General features: G+C 54.4%; 1 protein-coding gene and 1 long non-coding RNA gene across 36 annotated transcripts in view; one reads left to right on the forward strand and one right to left on the reverse strand.

The window, feature by feature from the left end:
* Positions 1-4206: 4206 nt before the first annotated feature.
* NIN (ninein) overlaps positions 4207-20018 on the forward strand; it is a 59848-nt gene continuing 44036 nt past the window's right edge. For 3 of the 35 annotated variants that reach the window (XM_086892337.1, XM_086892347.1, XM_086892359.1), the window contains exons 1-3: positions 5692-5751; positions 9991-10194; positions 15786-15867. In XM_086892337.1, coding sequence (XP_086748463.1) covers positions 10012-10194; positions 15786-15867 — 265 coding nt within the window. In that variant the 5' untranslated portion in view covers positions 5692-5751; positions 9991-10011. Of the gene's footprint in view, positions 4532-4635; positions 4651-5691; positions 5752-7511; positions 7591-8926; positions 9036-9134; positions 9325-9601; positions 9814-9847; positions 10195-15785; positions 15868-20018 lie in introns of those variants that run through there. The other 32 variants (XR_015287821.1, XM_086892342.1, XM_086892335.1 and 29 more) reach the window with 23 other exon arrangements.
* Positions 5658-9794, reverse strand: LOC147652800 (uncharacterized). The gene is made up of 2 exons (XR_015287830.1): positions 7724-9794; positions 5658-7130 (listed from the first exon to the last, which is right to left on the reverse strand). It is a non-coding gene; the product is annotated as an uncharacterized LOC147652800 (long non-coding RNA).

The following is a 20018-nucleotide window of genomic DNA, read 5'->3' on the forward strand; positions in this document are numbered from 1 at the left end:
TTGGCGGGGAATTCTCATGAAGATGTTGGGAAAGGAAATCCTCAGGAATTCTGGTGGGATCCAGGGATGGAGATCTGGAGCTCCTGAGGCTTGGAAAGGTCTGGGGAGCTCTGAGCGCTCACCAGGATGGAGCAACCACCCAAATATTTCTTGCCATGAAGACAAACACGAGGTTTTCCTGGGCTGAAGGGAAAATCCAAGGAGGGGAATCAGGCAGGATCAGGCCCTAGAGGCGGCTCTGGGGATGAGATTTGGACGTGGGATGGCAGCAGCGAGCCGTGGAGTGGCGATACCACCGAGGCTCGCCTTTGTTCTGTGCAAAAAATAGCAAAGTTTGGGTTTATGTCATTCCAAACTTCTCCCGGCACCAGCTGGGAGATGGGGAGGTTCCCTCCAGCTCCAAAAGTTTGGGGTTTTTTTTATTCCTACAGCGTTATTTCCTTTCCCCCTTTATTTTGCTGATGGTTTCATAACTTTTTTGGCTGATTTTTTTTATTTTTTGGGTTATTTTATGTCATTTTCCCCCCTGTCTTGGCCGGATCCCTGTGCCCAGCAAGGCACAGCTGGAAATAGCCCAGGAATGCAGGAGCAGCTCCCAGCTCCACCCCGAGCTCCAGCCGGACTTTTCCTCATCCCAGAACAAAGCACCCCATTGTCCAGGGAAAAATGGGAAGGGAAACGTGATGGAGCAGCCAAATCCAAACCGGGAGAGTTTTCCTGACCCTGAGCCTCGCACAGGGGTCACCCACACCCTGATTTGGGGTGCCAGCCCCACATCCATCCAACAATCCCGCTGTTATAAGTGTAAATTATATTATTTTGCAAATATTGTAATGGATGTTACGTGGATAAGGTTAGAAAACTTATTGTGTTAATATTTTTTTTTAAAATTTATTTATTTTTTATTTATTTAAATTTATTATTGAATAAATGTTATTATTTCTTGTTATTGAAATTTAGAAATACTAATTATAGTATTACTAATTACTAATTATATATGTGTATAATACACATATATTTTAAGCTATAACATGATATTAAAACAAAAACTACTTTTTATTTATATAACCCAGAGACTGAAAAGACAATCAGAGACCTTCCTGCATTCTTAAAATTATCTTATCCTCCAAGATCTCCAAGAGAAGGATTTATTGCATCCTTATCAAAGGATATAAAACCCAGTGATGCCAAGATTGATCTGCTGGGAAGGGGGCAAGGTAAAAACTAAACAAAAGAACATCAAAAAAACTAAATTAATTTAAATTAATTAATTTAAATGAATTAAAAAATTAAGAAGGACCTCTGAATATGTATGAGGATTTATGGATATGTAGTAGGGTTCTGTTTTTAAGGGACAACCCTTTGTCAGTGAGGTGAATGCAGAGTAAAAAAAAGTACATTTTACTTTATTTTTATCCCCTAATTGTTTTTCTATTAAACTTTTTTAATTCTATATAAAAATATGTGAACCTCCTTTTTCACACCTGTGTTTCCCCAGGGGTTGGTTGAGCTGAGTTTTCCTTCCTCCGATGCCATCCTGGGAGCACAGATGGAAAAAGGGGGTTCCAAAAATAGGCTGGAGGGCTCCGTGGCTCCCTGGAAAAACGCTTTTCTCTCTATGGGAAAAATAAAATCAGAGTTCCTCTGCTAACAGCTGGTCCTAAAAATGAGGCAGGAATTTATATTGGGATGATCACTGTGAAAAACGAGGTTCGTGTATTTTTATATAGAATTTTAAAAGTTTAATAGAAAGACAATTAGGGGATAAAAATAAAGTAAAATGTACTTTTTTTTATTCTGCATTCACCTCACTAACAAAGGGTTGTCCCTTAAAAACAGAACCCTACTACATATCCATAAATTCTCATACATTCTTCTTAATTTTTTTGATGTTCTTTTGTTTAGTTTTTACCTTGCCCCCTTCCCAGCAGATCAATCTTGGCATCACTGGGTTTTATATCCTTTGATAAGGATGCAATAAATCCTTCTCTTGGAGGTCTTGGAGGATAAGATAATTTTAAGAATGCAGGAAGGTCTCTGATTGTCTTTTCAGTCTCTGGGTTATATAAATAAAAAGTAGTTTTTGTTTTAATATCATGTTATAGCTTAAAATATATGTGTATTACACCACTATTTCTAAATTTCAATAACAAGAAATAATAACATTTATTCAATAATAAATTTCAATACCAGAAATAAAAGAAACTATATTAACACAACCAAGTTTTCTAACCCTATCCACATAACATCCATTACAATATTTGCAAAAAAAACCCCAATAATATAATTTACATTTATAACAATTCCAGGTCTCCTGGGGCAGGGGGGCTGCGGGGTGGGGACATGGGGACACATGGCCCACCCACACACGAGTGTGGCCCGTGGCTTTGTTGGGGGACAGGGGGGATTTTTTGGGGGCTGTCACTCGGATTAGTGATGATGATGAGGAGGAGGAGGAGGAGGAGGAGGAGGTGGGGGATAAAGGTCCTGGCACTCGCCGGGCTCGCAACAAAACAAAGCACCAGATGGTTCCAACTTCAGCATAATACACGGAGAAAAAGTGTTTGAAGCGGGGATGGAAAAGCAAATGTGGAAAGAGAAGGAGAAAAGAAAGAAAGAAAAACCCTCAGCAAGTGTCAGAGCAGAAGAAAGCGGCGGAGAAAAATGGCAAATGTTAAAAAACCGAGACAAAAAAAAAAAAGCCCTTGGCCGGCACAAAGCCACGGCTGCTGACATCTGTCCAGCAAAACCTCTCACCAAGGGCTCCTCTGGAGTCACCTTGCCTTGCTCCTGTCACCGTGGGGACACGGCCACATCCACGTGCTGGGGACACCGTGCCAGGAGTGCCAGGTGCTGTGCAGCACAACTACCCCTAAATATTTGATTTTATTTAAATATTTTATTACGGTATTTTGTTACGATACTTTTGAAGCTCTTCACGCCGTTACCTTCACGTGTCCCAGATGTCCTCGCGTGGTGACAAAGCCATCCCGGCTCTGCTGGGGGATCTCGTGGGGTTTTAAGGCTGGTTTATGATCTGAGCCAGGTTTATGCAACCCCCTGAGTGAGGCTTTTGTGTTCAAGGAAATTTCTTGAACTCGCAGACCAGAGCCGCTTTGAAAAAGGGAAGAAGGCCAAAAAGTCATCTCGAGCCAGGCATTTTCACCAAAAAAACCCCAAAATAACCCAACAAAACAAGCTCATGCTGGAGAGGAACCCCTTATAGCCAGCAGAGAATCCACAAGGCTTGGGGACCTCTGAATTCCTGAGGTTGGATGTGAGCAGGAGCCTGGGCGAGCGGTGGCTCCAGCTTCCAACCGGGAATGCCGAGCTTTCCATGAGGCCTGGAATTCTGCTGCTGCTGCCTGGGCTTGTGTTCCCCTGCCCGGTGGCTCCAGGGACAAAGGGGGGTCCCTGGTTTTGTGAGCCCCCCAAAGAGAGATTGGCACGGGTGGGACAGCGCAGAGCTCGGGTGCTGGGGTGGTGGAAGGGATGAAGGGCTGTCCGCGGTGACACAAGGAGATGTTGTCCCCCCAGGGATGGCAGGGTCACCAGGGGACAGCCATGTGTCGCTGTGACCCTCAGCTGTGGGACAGCTCAGGTGACGTGGGGTTGTTTTTTGGGGACAGTGAGGAGCTGCAGGTGTCCCCTGGGGCGCAGGACCACCTTGGGGGGGACAGGACAGCGAGGACTCAGAGCGGTGCCCACCTGGCTTGTGCGACGATGAGGAGCGAGGTGGTGTCACCCGTGGAGACAGGACACTGGGGAGCCGGGGTGATGCCACCCTGGGGTGCAGGATGGCGGGAAGCGCGGCGATGTCACCCTAGGGACGGGACAGCTGGGAGCTGGGCGATGCCACCTTGGGGCGGGCGGTGACAGGAGCCGTGATGATGCCGTTCGGAGGGATGGGACATTGACGAGCGGGGTGATGCCACTCTCAGGTGTGGGGCACTGGGGGACAGGACACTGGGGAGCCGGGGTGATGCCACCCGGGGGTGCAGAGCAGCAGGGAGATGAGATGATGTCCCCTGGGCTGCGGGATGCTGGGAACCGAGCTGATGCCACCCGGGGTGGGTCAGGACATGGGGGGACCGAGGGTTACACCGTCCTGAGGTGCGGGACAGCGGGAAGCGGGGACACACGGGTGCCCCAAGGCTGCGGGACAGCCCGGCACAGCCCTTCCCTGCAGCGGGGGCGTTCCCGGCCGCTGCCGCACAAAGCCCGCCGGTCCCCCCGCCCCGGGGCCGCCCCCGAGCCTCGGCCCAATAAACGCGGCCGCGTTTGAACGCGGCGCCTCCCCGAGCAACCGCGGGCCCCGGCAGCCGCTGAGCCCGGGGAAGGGGAAGGGAAGGGGAAAGGGAAGGGGAAGGGGTTCCAGCGAGCCCTGTGTGCGGGGGGAGCGCGGTTCGGCCCGCTCCCTCCTCCGCGGGCGGTGCCGGGGCTCTGCCCGCCCCTTCCCGTCCCTCCCGTCCCTCCCGGCGGGCCCGGCCGCGGCTGCGGGACGCGCCGCAGGGGAAGGGGCAGCGCACAGGTGGGTGCCGGGGGAAGGGGCAGCGCACAGGTGGGTGCCGGGGGAAGGGGCAGCGCACAGGTGGGTGCCGGGGAAGGGGCAGCGCACAGGTGGGTGCCGGGGGAAGGGGCAGCGCACAGGTGGGTGCCGGGGTGCGGGGCTCTGCAGGGCGGGGGGGACGCTGGAGGGATGGGGGTGGCAGCCAGAGGGTGCGGTGGTGATTTCGGGGGTGCCCGTGAGCGGGTGCCAAAGCCACCGAGGTGCCCTCGGCGCTGCTGGCAGTGGTCCCGCAGGTGACACTCGCCCCATCCCTGCGTGTGTCCCTGCTCCCGGAGAGATGCTCCGGGCGCTGTCCCCGGCTGAGCCCGGCTGTGGCTGGAGGAATTAATCACAGCAGTTGTTTTGTCACGGGCGAAGCTCTGGCTGTCACCAGGGTGGCATCTGCTGTCTGCTCACCCAGCCTGGGCCCGGCTCCTCCGGAGCATCCCTGCAGGGATGGAGCCTGGGAGCCCGGAAAGCCAAAACCCGCGGCCGAGCAGGTTCGGGAGCATTTTGGGGGATGGATGGGTGAGAATTTGGGTGGGTCCCTCTCATTTCCCTGCTGTGCTCCCCAAAACGGAGCCGGGGGAAGGCGCTGGGCGCGTTTTCGCCGTGATTCAGCAGAGCCCGGCTTTATCTCAGCTCTGAGCTCCCCGCAATTACCGCATCCCGCATTTCCCCGGCTAAATCACCGCCTGGCTTTGTTTACTCCAGAAATAATCTGTGCTTCCACCTTCCTCGCAGCCCCGAGTTAGGGCAGAGCGACTCCAGCCCGATTTGCAAAATCAAACCAGATGGGCGCTTTGTTTTTCCCTTGCGGAGGGAAGGCTGGCGGTGAAAAGCCCCATTACAATGCAAATACCGGCCCGGCGTGAATATTCAAACCGCTGCCTTGCTTTTGATGCTCTTTACATAAATTTATAGCGCTTTTATAGGCCGTGGCTGCTTTGCTAATCTGGAGCGGAGCTTGGTTAAAAGAATCGCCGCTCTCTGCCAACTTTGGAGGGTCTGGGGGTGTTTTTGGGGTGCAGGGGGAGAGGTGGCATTGAGGTGTAAAGGGATGAGTGTGGGTCAGTGGGGAGGAGGAACAGTGACCCTTGAAGAGCTGTGCGTGCTGTCAAGTGGTTTAATGACATTTTTTTACTGATGTTTAGGTGCTTCATTGTCCTGCTGGGTTTTGTTGTTCCCTTTGGTTTCTCCGGGTGAGCCTTTGTGGGATGGGGTGGAAATTGCCCTGACACGGTTGTGGGGATTTTGGGGTGGACACAGGGATGGGGACAGGAGCCAGGGAAGGGCTGGAGCTGTGTTTGGGGGGTTTAGGTTGGATTTTAGGAAAGGTTCTTCCCCCAGAGCACTGCCCAGGGAATGGTGACATTCCAGCTCCAGGAGGGTTTGGGCACCACTCCCAGGGATGCCCAGGCTGGGATTGCTGGGGTGTCTGTGCAGGGCCTGGAGCTGCCCTGGATGATCCCTGTGGATCCCTTCCAGCTCAGGGAATTGTGTGATTCAGCAGAGCTGCAGCTGTGATGGATGAGATGGTTCATTAGGGGAAGGAGATAATGAGTGTGAGACAACCTCAGCCCTGGCTTTTCCAGCAAGGGCTCTGCAGTCTGATTTTGGTGGCTGCTGGGCATCTCACACAAACCCCAGCGTTACAAACCGGGCTCCTGGTGGGTTTTGGCAGCTGTTTTCACATCACCCCGGCTGCCACAAGAGCAGAGGGAAGGGAAAGTTGCTTTGAGGTGCCCGAGTGTGGCCGTGCTCTCCAGAGCAGTGACATCCCATGGAGTAGGTGCTTGTGTTTTGGACGTGGCCACAGGATGCTGCCCCGCTGGGTAATTACTGCTAATTACCAGGCCCTCATTTGAGTGGAGGTAATTAAGAGTAGCAGCAAAAACGACATTTTCCTTGGAGCTGATGACTTTCATGGAGGGCAAGGTGACCATGGGGGCATCCGGGCACAGCATCCCCCAAATCTCCCTCTTGGGCAGCAGAAAATGTGATTTTGTGTTGCTCTAATGGAAAATGTCCCTGCCCACAGCTGGGGCTTGGCATCGAGTGGCCTTTAAGGTCCCTTCAGGTAATTCTGGGATTCTATAATTCCTGCTGTTTACAAACACCACCCCCCCAAAATAAACAAAAACAAAGTAATTGTGCTAATTGTGGTGTTTTTCCTTGCTGATGCCATTGATTGACCAGATAATCTGTGTCTTCATCAGCTCCAGGCTGAAGTTGATATCGATTCCTGCCACTTAATATGCGAAGCGGTAATTACTGTTTAAGCCTATATTGTTTGAGTTAAATTTAGCTGAGAATTTAGTCCTATCAGGCCCCTGCATTGTGTGCTGTGAAGGTTATCTGGCTCTCAGGAGGGGGTGGATTTAAAGGCAGGAAAGAAATGCCGCTGAAAACTTCCTCTTCTCATCATCCCGGAGCGCTTTGCTTCCCCGGGCTGGTAATAAGGAGAACAGAAATCAAGAATAACGTGGTGCTGACTCTCCTAAATGTGCATTTTCAGCTCTGTCTGCTCGAGCTGGTTGTTCTGGGGGACTCGAAACGCCACAGAAGGCTGGCAATAAATCTGAACAAAGTGATGCCCTGTGCAGGGACCAGCCCCTCTCCTCCTCACGGGGACCATGGAGCCCCCTGCTCAGCTGCTGCCCCCCTGCCCCTATTATCCCAGCCACCCTCCTGCATCTCAGCTGCTGGCCCATCTGGAGCAGAGATGAAAGGCTGGCCTTTAATTCGGGCTTTGTGTGCCTCTGTCGTGTCCCCCCTTCCCCGTCACGGCTGCTGGAGGTGGCTCTGATGCTGCTGCCCTCATTATTTTGACTGCTGCCAGCTCACCAGCTCCTCAGGTAGGAGGCTCGGGTGGGATTTTTTTCCCCCCCTTTCCGTGGAAGTGCTGCTGAATAATTCAGTGGGGAGGAGGCATCTTGGGTCACCTTGCTGAGCCGGCTGCGTGCCGGAGCCGCCTGCCTAAGATGGAGGTTGTGCAGGATTGCGGGATGGCCGGGCTGCTGGCAGCTCCCTGACTCCAGGTAGGCAACCAGCCTCAAATCCCAGCTCATTCCTGCTGCTGGCAAGCAGCAAATCCCTTCCCCGAGCTCTGCTCGTGTCCCCCTGAGCTCTGTCCCTGTGGGGGATGCGTGAGGCTGCCGCCCAAAAACTCACCTGGGCTGTGGGGCAGGTGTGGAACACGCACCTGATGCTCTTTTCCTTCTAGGGATGGTGTTTTTCCTGCTGGGTTTGTGGGGTCCCCGATGCTGGACCTGCCCAGGGTGGGTTTTTGGGCTCCAGCAGCAGGGATGCTCGGGGATAAACTGGGAGGTGGCACCCAGCTCTCTGCACTAACTGGGGAAACTGGTTCTGGCAGTGTAGCTGTAAGGTCAGGTGCTGGAGACAGCTCTGGGGGGGCAGGAGGTGGCTGACCCCGAAGATAAGAGGTTCAGAAATGCTTGGCAAGCTCTGTGGGTCAGAGTCATCTTTGCTGGAGGCTTGGCTGTGGGTTTTGGGGCTGCTGGAATGTGCAGGGAGGGCTCCCCAACACCAGGATCCAGCCAGTGTGGAGCCCTGGGGGTGCAGGTGGGAAATGGAAACAGGTTTCTTGTCTTCCTCCTGCTCACAGGCACCTGAGTTTTTGGGTGCTGCCTGCTCCTCTGTGCCCCAGGTCAGAAGTGTCTGTGTCCTCCCTCCTCCCCACAGCGCTTGGGCGCCGTGAGAAATCGGCTCAGGAGGGATTTGGGGGGAGGGAAAATGGGACAGGGAGGGTGTGAGGCTCAGGTGGAGGAGTTTTGTTCCTCTCCCTGGAGTGCTCACAGCCATCCTCCTTCTCCTTGCAGCGCAGGAGGAAGGACAGCCTGGCTGTCCCTGTCCCACGGGCTCTGCCTGGCACCAGCCCTGCATCCCTCAGCAGATGTGGCATCCAGAGGATGCTGTGCCCTGGCATCTGCTCCTGCAGCCGCTGGAATCAAGGACACGGCTGCTGCAGTGCCTGCCCTGGAGAGTTCCTGGCAGGGAGGTGGAATTGGGCTGCAATTGGAGCAGCTCTGCTTGTCCTGGGCTGTCCAGGAGCGCTGCTGGTGACACAGGGAGCCACAAGAACCCTGTGAGGAGCAGAGGGGGCTGCTCCATGGCAGGGCTGGCTGGGAAGGGGGTTGGGAATTTGGGAAAACACAACCTGCAGCAGTCACAACAGCAGAATTCCCGTGGCTGGCGGGTGTGGGGTGATGGCTGAGGCTGGCCAGGCATCCCTGGATGCCCAGTCCTTGGAACACCAGGTCCCTGCAGTGCCTGTTGTCACCAAGGACGGTGACAGTGCCTGTGGTGCCCCAGGGTGGTGGCACTGGGTGACACTGCTGCCACCCAAAGCCAGCCAGGAGCCCTGGGCCAGGCTGGACAAGCGAATCCAGCCAAATCCTTCATTTCAGACAGGAAATTTCCCTCTCCTCCCCTGCCAGAACAGCTCCTGGGGCTGTGATCCTCTGTTAGCAATGGATGAGAGGGGTGAAAACTTGACTTGGAGGGGAAGATGAAGACCTGAGGCAGATTTGGGCTGGGTTTTGTGTGCCAGGTGCAGGACACCAGACAGATTTTGGCTGTCCCTACGCTGAGCTCAGCTCTGGGTTTGCTGCCTGTCAAACCCTTCTGTGCCTTCAGCCAGGGCCTGTCCTGAGATCCCTGATGGGGGAGCAGTGCAGGCAGTGCTGGGCTTGATCTTGGGGGGTTTTTTCCCCAACCTGAAGCGTTCCATGATCCCAGCTTTGGCACAGGGGGTGTGTTGTGCTCATGGAGGGGGTGGGCAGGGTGTCTGGCCAGGGATCTCCTGCCCTCCCCTCCTCAGGCACAGCCCCACACTGGGCTCCCTGCAGCTGCTGGCTTGTTTATCCTCTCAGCAAAGCATCACCTGGGGATCAGTGGTGCCCAGGGGAGCAATTTTCCCCTGCAGCACCTGAGCTGCTCCGGCTGAGTGGAACCAGCCTCTCCCGGGGGTGGCTCGTGTGGGCCGTGGCTCGTGTGGGCCGTGGCTCGTGTGGGCCGTGGCTCGTGTGGGCCGTGGCTCGTGTGGGCCGTGGCTCGTGTGGGCCGTGGCTCGTGTGGGCCGTGGCTCGTGTGGGCCGTGGCTCGTGGGGCCCGTGGCTCGTGGGGCCCGTGGCTCGTGGGGCCCGTGGCTCGTGGGGCCCGTGGCTCGTGGGGCCCGTGGCTCGTGGGGCCCGTGGCTCGTGGGGCCCGTGGCTCGTGGGGCTGGCTCAGCCACCTGGGCTGTGCCTCCCCAGGCTCTGGCTCTGCAGAGCTCTTGTGGAGCGGTGCTGGAGCCCTCCATGGGACCACACACGGCCCCGGATGGCCCCGTGGGCAGCTCCCGTGCCGGCCCTTGGTATTTCTCGGGTTTCTCGCTGTCCCATGGCACCGATGCTCACCTGGGCCGTCTCTCCCCGCAGGTGAGCGTGGCAGGCTATGGGATGGATGAAGCTGAGCAGGACCAGTATGAAGCTCGTCTCAAGGAGCTCTTCGACAGCTTTGACAGCACAGGCACGGGGTCCCTGGGGCAGGAGGAGCTCACTGACCTCTGCCACATGCTGCACCTGGAGGAGGTGGCCCCGGCACTGCAGCAGACCCTCCTCCAAGGAAACCTCCTAGGCAGGGTAAGGATCTGGGGAGATGGAAGGGGCTGGGGAGGCAGGCAGAAGAGGCTGATGTCTGTAATTTGTGTATTTCCAACATTCCTGAGGCTCTGGCGCCGCAGGACTCGGGGAGGGGTTTGGTTTGTTCAGCAGGGTGGGCACAAGGAGACTTCCAAGAGCAGAATTGGTGATCACAGGGAAGGAAACTGCTCTGTCTGTGGTTTGGAACTCGGGAATCAGCATTTTAGGCTGAGCCTTGTGCTCCCAGTGCTTTCCCAGTGTCCAGGCCAGAGCAAGTGCCAGGTCCTGGCTGTCCTGGTGCTGGCATTTGGCTGATGCTGTGCCCGTGCCCCCAGCAGCAGTTCCTGGGTCACCCCCCCAGACCAGCTCACCAGGTGCTTGCACAAACTCTGAGCCTCTTGAGACGGGGCAAGGACCTAAATCCAGGGCTTGAGCCTGTGATTTACGCTGGCTGAAGCTGTAGTTAGACCAGTGTGTGTTGTCCCACACGTTTTCTGAGGTGGAGAGCATTGTCCCACTCAGGCAGTCTCTGCCTGAGCCACCTTTGGCCACGTTTCCTGCTGTTGGTGGCTTCCCAAAGCCGTTTTTCAGTGGTGTTTGTACCTTTTTGGAGTGAAATGCCAGGGCAGTGAGCAGAAGCTGTTTGCCCTTGGGGGATCTCCCCGTTCAGGGATGTCCTTGTGTTCTGCATTACGTCTTTCCCGGCACGCCGTGCTCACAGTGCATTTCCCTGGAAATCACCCTGAAATCCCATCACTGCTCATTAAAATCAGGAAAATGTGGAACAGGGCAGCCAGGGCTTTCAACAGACACACAGCCACCCTGACTCCAATTTCCAATCAAACTGCTGTTTTCACAAACAGAATCGTTCCTTTAATGAACAAAGGAATTTTTCCTTTTTCCTCCTCTTCCTCTCCTGCCCTGGGGCTGTAGCTCTTCTGCTGAGGGTGAGTGGAGCTGGAGCAGGGATGGATCCAGGCAGAGGTTGTTGACCTTTAGAGTTGCAGTGTGGCATTTTCTGGAGCATCAGAGACTTTCTGTGCTGCTCTGTCATCCTGAGCATCCAGCACTTGGGTGCTTTTATCAAAGAATCCCAGAATGGGTTGGGTTGGAAGGAGCTTAAAGATCATCCAGTTCCACCCCCTGCCATGGCAGGGACACCTTCCACTGTCCCAGGCTGCTCCAAGCCCTGTCCAGCCTGGCCTTGGGCACTTCCAGGGGCAGCCACAGCTTCTCTGGGCACCCTGTGCCAGGGCCTGCCCACCCTCCCAGCCAAAAATTCCTTCTCAATATTGGATATAAATCTGTTTTCCTTCAGCTTAAAGCCATTTCCCCTTGTCCTATCACCTGGCCTTGGCACCTGTGGGATGGCGGCATAGAGAGAAGCAGATGTGGCTGTCACAGCTGGTGGGGGCACCAAAACCCCGCTGTGAAAGCATCCCAGTGCCAGGTCACACCCACCCCACCCCAGCAGGGCACATCCCATTTGATTTCATTCCCCTCTTTATCCCTGGGGGTGCTTCTCCCTTCCAGCCTGCCACACGAGCCTCAGGACAATCTTTGTGTCCTTTCTCTGCTCCCACCTCCCCGGTTCCTGAATTAAAGGCTCTCGGATCCTCGGGGCTCCCCAGGATCTCGGAGGGAGAAGAGCAGCAAACATGAGCTCAGACTTGCTGCACCTGCCAGCCCCTGGCTGCAGATGGTCCCAGCCTTTGTTTGCCTTTCCAGGGGCTGGGATTTATGGCAGGGCACTGGGAGGGGGGCACAGGGGGAAGGTTTTGTCTGCTCGGGGGACACTCAGTGGGGCCACGTGCTTGCCTTTGTGCTGTGCTCTGGGATCAGGGAATTGTGCAGTGCTTTGGCTTGGAAGGGGACTTGAAATATCACCTTGTTCCAACCCCCTGCCCTGGGCAGGAGAGGGAGCTGAGTCCTGGGAGCTGAGCTGGCATCCAGAGAGGGGCTGCCTCTCCTGTGAGGGTTTGGGGTGTGGGGGTGTGAATCCTGCCCTGGCTCGTGGCAGAGCCAAACCCCTCTGGAGCTGTTTTTCCTCACACCTTGTGTGCACAGGTGATGCTCACTGCAGTTCCTGGGATTCCTCAGGAAGGGTTTCCCCTCACCCTCGATGGCAGGAGTGAGGGGATGGGTGTGTCTGTCTGTCTGTCCTCTCTGTGCCCTTTAATTAGCAGCAAACTGGAGGTGTCTTGGGGACAGTGCTCAGGGGCCTGGGGGTCAGCCCTGGCACTCAGTCCCTGTCCCTGGGAGTGCCCAAGGCCAGGCTGGACAGGGCTTGGAGCAGCCTGGGATAGTGGGAGGTGTCCCTGCCATGGCAGGGGATGAGATAAGCTTTAAGGTCCTTTCCAACCCAAATCCTTCTGGGATTCTGTGGGCGCTGCAGGGCCTGTCCTTGGCGCTGTCCTTGAGCAGGGATGGGGAGCTCAGGTTTCACCTGCACCGCTGCATTCACAGCCTGCAGCAAGGACACCCTGCCTGGGCTCTCAGCACCTTCCAGGCCAGGTTCCTGCAGAACCCCCTCCCTGTGCCCTTCCAGGCCAGGTTCCTGCAGAACCCCCTCCCTGTGCCCTTCCAGGCCAGGTTCCTGCAGAACCCCTCCCCTGTGCAGTGATGCTGCTCCCCTGATGCTCTGTGGGGTTTGCCCTGCGTGGAGGAACAGGGTGAGGCTGCCCTGGGCTGCTGTTCCTGCAAGTTTGGCTTGTTAGGAGCTGAAGGAAAGGCTGGAGCTGTGCCAGGGGAGGTTGAGGTTGGATTTCCTTCCTCAGAAGGTGCTGGCACTGCCCAGGCTCCCCAGGGAATGGTGACCCAGGAGGGTTTGGGCAGCGCTGCCAGGGATGCCCAGGCTGTTGGGGGGTCTGTGCAGGGCCTGGAGCTGCCCTGGGTGATCCCTGTGGATCAGGAAATCATTCCATGACTCTACATCTCCCCCAGCAGCCATTTCCCTCCTCACCCTCCTGCCTGGCAGGAGTTTCCAAGCGGGGACGGAGCTTTGGGAACGGGGTTGTGCTGCAGATCCAGGGCAGGAGCCGCTGCTGCCGGCCTGTCCCGGCCGTGCCAAGTGCTGAGCGTGGCAGGGAGCCAGCAGGGAGCAGCAGGTACCCTGGCACAGGCACACAGCTCTTTCCAGTGCTCATCTGGCACAGCTTCAGAGGGAGCCGGCTGGGAAGAGGCCTCGGGATTTCTCGGAGGAGCCGGAGTTGCCGCGGCTTTGCTCGGTCCCCGAAGGCCGTGGGGAGGCTGGGCTGGCCTGGCTGAGCCTCTCTCTGCTGCTCTGGTTGTCTGGTTTGCCTCTGATTTATTTGTGCTGGGAGGGTTCTGCTGGCTGGGAGCGGGGCTGGCTGTGCAGTGCTGGTCTGGCTGGGGGTCTGCAGGGATGTGTGGGGTGTCCCTGAGCCTGGGGACGTTGTGCCATCACCTCCCAAACCCCCCCAGCCTGCTTGGGATCAGCCCAGATTGCTGAGAGACCCCCCTGAGCAGACACACAGATGAGAAATACCAACACAGAATTGTAGAATCAGAGTGGTTTGGGTTGGAAGGGGCCTTTAAAGCCCATTTCCTTCTGCCACGGGCACCTCCCACTATCCCAGGATGTTCCAAGCCCATCCAGCCTGGCCTTGGACACCTGCAGGGATGGGGAGCCCTGTGCCAGAGCCTCCCCACCTTTGCAGGAGGATTTCTGCAGCGTTTGTGGCTTTGCTGTCCCGTGGCTGCCTTGCCTGGCTTGTGCTCAGATTTTATCAGTGCTGTTCCTGGAAGCCTCTGAGCACCCTCTGTGTGCAGCCACGCCACATCCAAGGTCAGACGTGTGCCACAGACTGCTTTTGCTGCTGTTAGGAAAACCTCTGGCCCTTGTTGAGGAAACATCTCCCCCCTCTGCCAGCTGGGACTCCACCTCCAGAGTGAGGAGGGCATTGGGGAACTCCCTGTGCCTGTCCAGGTGCTGCTGATTTGCATTTGAGATCCTGCTGTGCAGCACAGGAGCGTGGCCACATCCTGCTCACCTTCCCCAGCCTCAGTTTCCCCAGCCTCAGCTTCCCCAGCCCTTCCTCCTCCTCATTAGCACAGCCAGGGCTGATGGGGCTCGTTCTGGTGGTGTCAGAGGTGCTGCACACCTGCCCAGATGTTTTGGCTTTATTTAATTCCGTGTGTTTGCATGAGGGATGCAAAGTGGATCTTGTTTTCTTGGTCCCATCCAAACCCAGCCCCAGCAGGAACCGAGGATGTCCAAGGGACAGAACCAAGGGATTGGCTCTGGCTGTTGTCACAGTTGAGTTCCTCAGAGCACCCCGTGGGGAGGGAACCTGTAATTTGAGCACCCTCATCTTTTATTCATCCTCATTTAGTCTAAATGTCAAGTTGGTTTTTTTATTTGAATCGTGGAAATTCGCCCATCTCTGTAAACTGTCCTTTTTGAAGTGACTAGAAATGGATGGCAGCAATTAGCATTCAGATGGAGGCATTCCTGATGAGCTTCTCTGCTCAACATATTTTTTAATTGTCTTTAAGAAACGTGTTGAAAATTGTTTAAAGCCTCAGGGGTGATCAGCACGAGGTGCTCCCCTGTCCCTCTGTGCCTCACCTGTGTCCCCTCCCTACCAGAGAGCTTCTTGGTATTTTTTTGAGCTTTCTTGACACCCAAAACCAGGCTGGAGAACTTCCAGACCTGAACTTTGCTGCTTGTGCCTCCCCCAGCAGCGTGAAAATCCCTCTGAGTGCAGCTCTGCCTTCGCCCAGAGCAGCCTGGCCGGGCTCCTTTAAATACAAAATCTTTTGTTCCGTGCTGGAAATTCTTCTAAGATTTATTTAGCCAAAAGAAATGGCAGCAGCCAGCTCTGGCTGGCCACTGACCCATGTCAAATAGCTCCTCCAGCTGTCCCTGGGTGTCCCCCACGGCTGGAATTGCTGACATTCCCCGGCACCATGGGGAGGATGCTGAGGTCTCTTTGTGGCTGTTCCTGCCTGGGAGGCAGGAGGATTTCCAGGAAGGCACAGATGGGGAAAAAAAGAGGAAAAAAAAACCCCTCTGAGTGGCAGGATTATCTCTCTGGTTTTCCCAGCTACACTCCAGGCCTGCTATTCCCAGTTCAGCCCTCTCAGAGCTGCAGGAGCTGGGGCAGGGCTGCCCTGGAAAGGGAGGGATTTTTCTGCCATCCACATTGGGAAATTTTTTTTTTTTTTTTTGAAGCTTAATTAGGGCAGTGGAGCATTTCCACAATGGACTATTCATCCCTGGTCAGGAATGGTCTCGACCATTCCCTGGCCAGGTCACCTCAAGTGATGGAGATGCTCCTTTGGATGTGTTATTTTGGCTTCTTGCTCGATGGAAAAACCCAACCAGTGCACGGAATCTGTGCCTTTGGATCTTTCTGTGGCAGCAATAATTCCTCCCACATGCCCAAAGGTGTTTTCATGTCCCTTGCTGTCACTTCTCCAGGGTTCCTCCGTGCCCCTTGCCGAGGCTGTTGGCACAGGGGTGATGATTTGAGTAATTCCCATCTTCCTGCTGGATTATTTGCCTCATATTTAACTCCCTGCACCAGCTGATTTCCTCTTTTCTTCCCATTTTTTTTTCCCCACAGGTCCACTTTGATCAGTTTAAAGAAGCACTTATCCTCATCTTATCCAGAACCCTGTCAAATGAAGAGCACTTCCAAGAACCAGGTAAATACTGAAATGACCTAAAATAATCCATTTTTATTGGCAAGGCAGCCGTGGGTGGCTCTCACAGAAGAACTCAGAAGAGAAAATGCTTTTTAGGTGCTGCCATCTGAGCAGAAAAGGCTGATCTTGGGAGAAAAGGGAGCTGAGATCTCTTGTGGAACCTTGCACAAAGGTGTTTTTGGAGCCATTGGGTGTTTCTATCCCATTCCATGATTTAAATGCTGACAGGATGTGAGCACAGAGCTGCACCACGCTTGAGATGCTCAGGATGTCTCAGCTCTCTCCATCCCACCCCACTCTTGCTGCCCAGGGATGCTTTAGGAGCAGAGAGTTGTGGCCAAATGACTGATTTCCTCATTTTCTGCTGCTGCTGGGGGTTTTTCCCAGCTGGATTTGTGTTGGTTTTTTATGATTTTAAACATTAGGTTTAAAAACCTGAGGTGAGTGGGGTGTAGAAAGCTTCTCTGTGTTTCTCCCAGGAAACAGTCAGGCTGCTCCAGAGGTGCTCCTGAACAAGTGAAGCTCATGAGAAACCAGCTTGGGGCTGGTCAGAGAATTCCAGGATGGAATTTTGAGTGCTTTGAGTGGAAAGGAACCAGTTCCACCCCCAGCTCTCCTTCCACCATCCCAGCTCGCTCCAAGTCCCATCCCACCCGGCCTTGTACACTTCCAGGGATGGGGCAGTGCTGTGAATCCTCAGTGTTCTGGTTTTTCCTTGCTTTTTGTTTCAGTGTGCCTTGAAAAATGTGGATTTTTAGGCTTTCCTTGGCAGGAAATGTGGTTTCAGCTGCAGTGTTTTCCCCCCTCCCCTGGCAGGGACTGGGAGCACTGGGAGCTGAGGTGATGCTGAGCCCCTGCAGCTCCAGCTGGGCTCACACCTGTGTGTAAATCCCTAATCCTGTCTTTGGAGCAGCAGGGGAATGAAATCCCCCAAGGAGAAAACAGCTTAGCAGAGGGGGAGAGGGAATTCTCCAGGTTTCCTCTCCTGGAGCATCAATCTCAGCTGGAGCATCCCACTCTGGAGAGAGAGAGAGAGAGAGCAGCCTGCCAGCAAAATGACAACTTTCCCCTTTAAATAGGCTGCAAAAAACCACAGGGTTGGAGAGCTATGATTGATGGATTATTTTTATTTTCCACCTCTCATTTCCAAAGCTCTTCAATGCTTTCCAGAGGGGTGATGGCAGCTCCTGCACCCAGCATTCCTTAATGGAATTTCCAAGTGCAGATCAGTGGATGCTCAGGGAGGGGGGAGCATCCCTTTCCAGCCCCTTGGGAAGGAGCTGGCACAGAGCAGGAGGCAACCCCAGCGAGCCAGAACTAATCCAGCATTCTGCATTTATTGGGGTATCACATGGCTGAGAGGCTCCAGCTTGATTGAAATGTAAATAAAATCCTCCAGAAACGGCGAAATTTGGGGGTTGTCACAGGGGAAATGAGAAGTGAGAGCCCTCCTTGGGGACACTCCTGTCAGCTGGGGCTGGAATGGCAGGAAATCAAAGGGTTTGGGGTACAGGTAGGGAGCCAGAGCCAGGCAGGCCTGGGAGGCATTTGATTTTTAATGCATTTTGACAGGTTGGTTAACGCCAAAGTCTTTGCTTCTTTTAATTTAGATCAAACTGGAGATTTGGAGAACAAGCTGCTTTGTGCTCTTGGTGTCAAACTGTCAGGGAGTGTGGAAATGCTGGTGTTCCAGCCCGCCCCAGGCTTGGGAAAAATTGAGTTAAGAGCTCTAAATCGTATCATTTAAATGAAAATTTAATTTGGGGGGGATTGGAGGGGGAGGGAGGGTGGAGAAGCAGAGATTTGAAGGCTGTTTGCAGCATCTGGGAAGTTTGCTCTGGAAGGAAGTGGCTGTGATGGTTTTATGCAGGGATTTTTGGCACAAGGAGGGTGACAGGAGGGACATGGAGCTGCTGCAGGCACCGAGGGATGAGGCTCAGGGAGTTGGGGCTGCTCAGGATGGGGAGGAGAAGCTTTGGGAACACCTTACAGCCCTTTCCAATAGCTGAAAGAAACAGGGAAAGGGATTATTCACAAGGAGAAATGGGTTTGACCTTCCAGAGGACAGGGATGGATGGGATATTGGGAAGAAATCCTGCCCTGGGAGGGTGGGGAGGGCTGGCACAGGTACCCAGAGCAGCTGTGGCTGTCCCTGCATCCCTGGCAGTGCCCAAGGCCAGGCTGGACAGGGCTTGGAGCATCCTGGGATAGTGGAGGGTGTCCCAGGAGATGATTTCCAAGGTCTTTTCACCCAAACCACGCTGAGGCAGGAGCCAGGGCTGGGGACAGGGAACCAAAAGCGCTGCAGTTCCTGCAGGAGCAGCCGATGGGGTTTCCTCACTCCGGGAGGAAGCAGCAGGTGGGAGAAGCACTCAGGCTTGCAGGGAGCAGCTGATATATTTATATTTTATTTTTTTTTCTTGGCAAAGAGGCTGAATTTGCTGAGAGACTGGCAGGGAGGAGGGTGCTGCAGGCTCTTTGCCTGGAAACCAAGGCAGGGCAGAGTTCCAGAGCTCTGTCCCCTCGAGGGTGTCAGTGTGGGGACACAGAGCCAGCTGTGAACCAGAGCATCAGCTGGCTGGGCAAAGCCTGGCCCTGCTGGGAAGAGAGATGGGGAAATTCCAGGAAAAGCAGAAAAGGGCTTGAATGTGGTTTAAAATAATCACTGTTTTAGCTCTTGAGGAGCGTGGGACCCGGCTGGGTGCTGCTGTCACCGCTGCTCTTTGTCCAGAGATCACTGCAGCAGTGAGGAGGGACAATAAAATAGATTTAAGGGTGGGGAAAGGAAGGAGAACAAAACAAAACAGAAAAAAATCAGTTGTGTGGGTGATTAAGGGGGGAAAAAAAAAATAAAAATCAGGCTTTTTTCCTCCCCATGACAGCAAATAAAAAGTGCATGGAAGCTGGGCTAGGGAGGGATTACCGGGGTGGAGTGCAGGATTACAGGAACACCCAGGAGAAATTAAAGAGCAGTTTGACGCCATCGTTCCTACAGTCACCAGGGGGTTTGGGTTTTTCCCTTCCCTGCTTTTTCCTTCTCCTTCTGGAGACAACAGAACTGCCCTCTGAAAGAAGCAGCTGGTGGGGATGATGCCCTTTGGAAGGGCCCCATCCGTGGGGGAAAGGCTGTTCAGGTGGGGCTAAAAGCAATGTCACAGCCCTGCCAGGGGTGGGTGATGGCACAGAATATTTTTGGGTCCAAACCCGTTGATTTTTGGATATTTTGGATTGTGGTGACCCAGCCACGACTCCTCTGCTGTTGAGCCTGAATTATGAAATAAGACTTGGAGGAGTTCAGACATACCTGGTGCCTCAGGGGATCAGGATTTAGCAGATCCTGGCTGCCTTGTGCTTTGCCCAGCAGTTGGAACATCCCTCCCTTCCAAATCTTAAGCAGCAGAGAAATTAATTTCAGCTCCAAACGCCGGGATTGAGGGATGAGGGTCCTCCTGCTCTAAACCCCCTTTTGTCTGCGCTGCAGGGCTTTGATGCTGGGCCCAGGGAAGGGGAGCCCCCCTCCCTCCCCATCTGAGGGCAGAGCAGGATTTTGAAATGACTTATCTGGCGCAGAAAGGCAGAAAATCAAGTGTAAATCTCCAGCCACGGAGAGGTTTCACCGCCGGGATGGACGGGGGGAGCGAGAGGGAATCGATGCTTTCTGTCCTAAATCAGGGGAGGGCTCATGAAATGCAGATTTTGGGGGGGGTTGTTTCATTTCAGAGGGCACTTTGAGGGCCACAAACCCTCTGGGCAGTGCAGGAAGGTGAGAGGCTTCTTCTCTCAGCCCCCTTCTCAGATCAGGCCCCAGTGGCTGATTAGGCACCAGCTCTGGAGTGTGTTTTACTGAGCCCACGCTTTGCCGAGGGCTGTAGGGAGCAGGGAGGGCTCAACCTATTTTATTTTTCTTTCTTTTTTTTTTTTCTCTTTTCTTGGTGATTTGTCAGCCACACAATAGTGAGGGTCTGAACAGCAGCACCTCACCTTGCTCCTGGGGGGAGGAGCGGGTAGCAGAGCATCCTCCCCTCTGTTCAGGGGGATATTTGGTATTTTGGGGGATAAATAGCACACAGGGCTGGCTCATGGGCAGCTGCTTCAGTGAAAGGTTTGATTTTGACATCTCCTTCGTGCTCCTGCTGTGTTTCTGAAGGCAC

The sequence above is a fragment of the Cyanistes caeruleus genome, chromosome 6 (assembly GCF_971803275.1).
Source record: "Cyanistes caeruleus chromosome 6, bCyaCae1.hap1.1, whole genome shotgun sequence".
In the NCBI taxonomy this organism is placed as follows: Eukaryota; Metazoa; Chordata; class Aves; order Passeriformes; family Paridae; genus Cyanistes; species Cyanistes caeruleus.